This window comes from Pyxicephalus adspersus, chromosome 5 (genome assembly GCF_032062135.1).
Source record: "Pyxicephalus adspersus chromosome 5, UCB_Pads_2.0, whole genome shotgun sequence".
In the NCBI taxonomy this organism is placed as follows: domain Eukaryota; kingdom Metazoa; phylum Chordata; class Amphibia; order Anura; family Pyxicephalidae; genus Pyxicephalus; species Pyxicephalus adspersus.
In genome coordinates, this window is record NC_092862.1 from 146,653,261 (window position 1) to 146,655,288 (window position 2,028).

General features: G+C 42.9%; 1 protein-coding gene across 1 annotated transcript in view; it reads left to right on the top strand.

The window, feature by feature from the left end:
* CDC25A (cell division cycle 25A) overlaps positions 1-2,028 on the top strand; it is a gene marked incomplete in the record, with an annotated part of 14,611 nt that overhangs the window by 11,250 nt on the left and 1,333 nt on the right. Inside the window, 3 exon segments of the mRNA XM_072413057.1 lie at positions 448-578; positions 1,216-1,327; positions 1,544-2,028. Of these exon segments, the coding sequence (XP_072269158.1) occupies positions 448-578; positions 1,216-1,327; positions 1,544-1,684 (384 nt within the window).

Below are 2,028 nucleotides of genomic sequence, written 5' to 3' on the forward strand. Positions count from 1 at the left end.
ACATATAAAATGCAGTTACACAGTATTAAACCATTCAACACCATTTTAGGTGAAGTTTTAACTTTGTGTAAGGGAAATGGGCAAATGCCCAAATGTCTAAGTACTCCTGCTCCGGGGCACTACAGGAGCAAAAAACAGACCAAGCACTCGTCTTACACTCTGCAGGTCCTCAGCCATTCGCAGTCATGTAGGGGTTCTGAAATGTCTCCTTTCATCAGAGCTTGCCTTGAAGTTCTTTGGGAAGAACCATACAGTTCATGTTTATGCTTGAATCTGCATATGGTCTTCATATATTCAATGGTAACGTAAGGTCATGAGATGAGTCTTTACTTACAACACCTGCATTCACTCACTGTTGTAATATTTGCAGTGATATTGTTATGTGGTGATTTGTAACACCCCATTGGCAGCTTTGAATATTGATACATGCTTCGTGTTCTTTTGCAGGGAGCCATCAACCTACATATGGAGCAGGAGCTGCAGGACTATTTGCTGAAGAACCCCCTGCAATCTCAGGGTTCTAAGCGAGTGATTCTCATCTTCCACTGCGAGTTCTCCTCTGAGCGTGGCCCACGAATGTGAGTAATCAACTGTTTTAACATTTCTATCTTGTAGTCCAGGGTTCCTCCAGAAGTTGCTAGGGGTTCTTGGAACAATTTTGTGACTTGTCAGTTTAGGTGACACAAATTGTAATAGTTACCCCTGTGTCTTTATGCCTCGTGTGCCTTCTCAAACCAACTTTACTAAGAACTCTATTTTTGGGTCTGAACTTGATTTTGGAGGCTATACTAATTGAGTTTTAGGCTCATTTTAAAGATAGCAGTAGAAAAGTGTTCCCTGATAGTCACTTGTACATTAAAATGCTTAGCGCTTTACATCCTTGGAGTATTTTACTACAATATTCTTTACAATACAACTTTTTTTTTTTATGGTCATGCTATTGCTTTCAGTTACAGGTAATAGGTAGGTTCTTAGTAGTTGGTGGGATCTGTAGGCCTGACCTAGAGGGACAATGTTTATACCATACAGTATAGTGGGGAAAATTGATGTTGACAGAATTAAAGTGAAAAACCACGTGACTGGTAAGCTGCAATATGATAAACTCATTCTTGTGGTTTAGCTGTTTTCTGTCCACTGACTGGAAGTGAATCCCAATAATCACTATCCATCCGTGTGGGCTGCTTCTCTTTTCTCATTTGTCATCTCCATCTGCAGGTGCAAATTCCTCCGTGAGAAGGATCGGGACATAAATGAGTACCCCAGTCTGTATTACCCTGAGCTTTATATCCTGGCAGGAGGCTACAAGGACTTCTTTGCAAAGTGCAAGGTGAGCCAACCATTATAGTGTAAAACTTCTTACCCTGGGGTGGGAATCTGGTCACTTCAAAGGTTTTTAAATCTGGCAATAAAATGAACAAATATGGAATATTCTGTTCTGGTTGGGTCAGTATTGTCAAAATTAGCTTTTGGGTGCTGGATATCAGTAGGTGTCTGCAACTTTTAGAGCTTTAGCGGAACCTTAATCCTTTTTTCTGCTCTTCAGTCATTCTGCGAGCCGGAGAGTTACCGCCCCATGCTGCACGAGGATTTCAAAGAGGATCTGCGGACATTTCGTATGAAGAGCCGGACCTGGGCCGGAGAAAGAAGCAAGCGAGAGCTGTACAGTCGTCTGAAGAAGTTGTGAGCACATCAAGGCAGCGTTCATCCTGCTGAGCGGGGTGAAATGGTGCCGTACTACAGCGACACTTCAGAGGGTGTCAAATTTGCACAAAATTCTGGGTAGTGTTTGGACTAATGTGTTTTACAGACTAATGGGTACCGGCGACTGCCAGGAGCAGACAAATCGCTGGTTGAACCAGACGCTAATCACTGATTCCGGAATTTTCTGAAGCCTTGGGTGTGAGACGAGAGAATGTAGGTCTGTGAGAGCGGGGGGTTTCTGGTACAATTTGATTGCCATTTCGGTACAAAGATTTCAGGGACGCGGTATGATGACTCGGCTTTTGTGTGCTTCAGTGTTTTGTAACT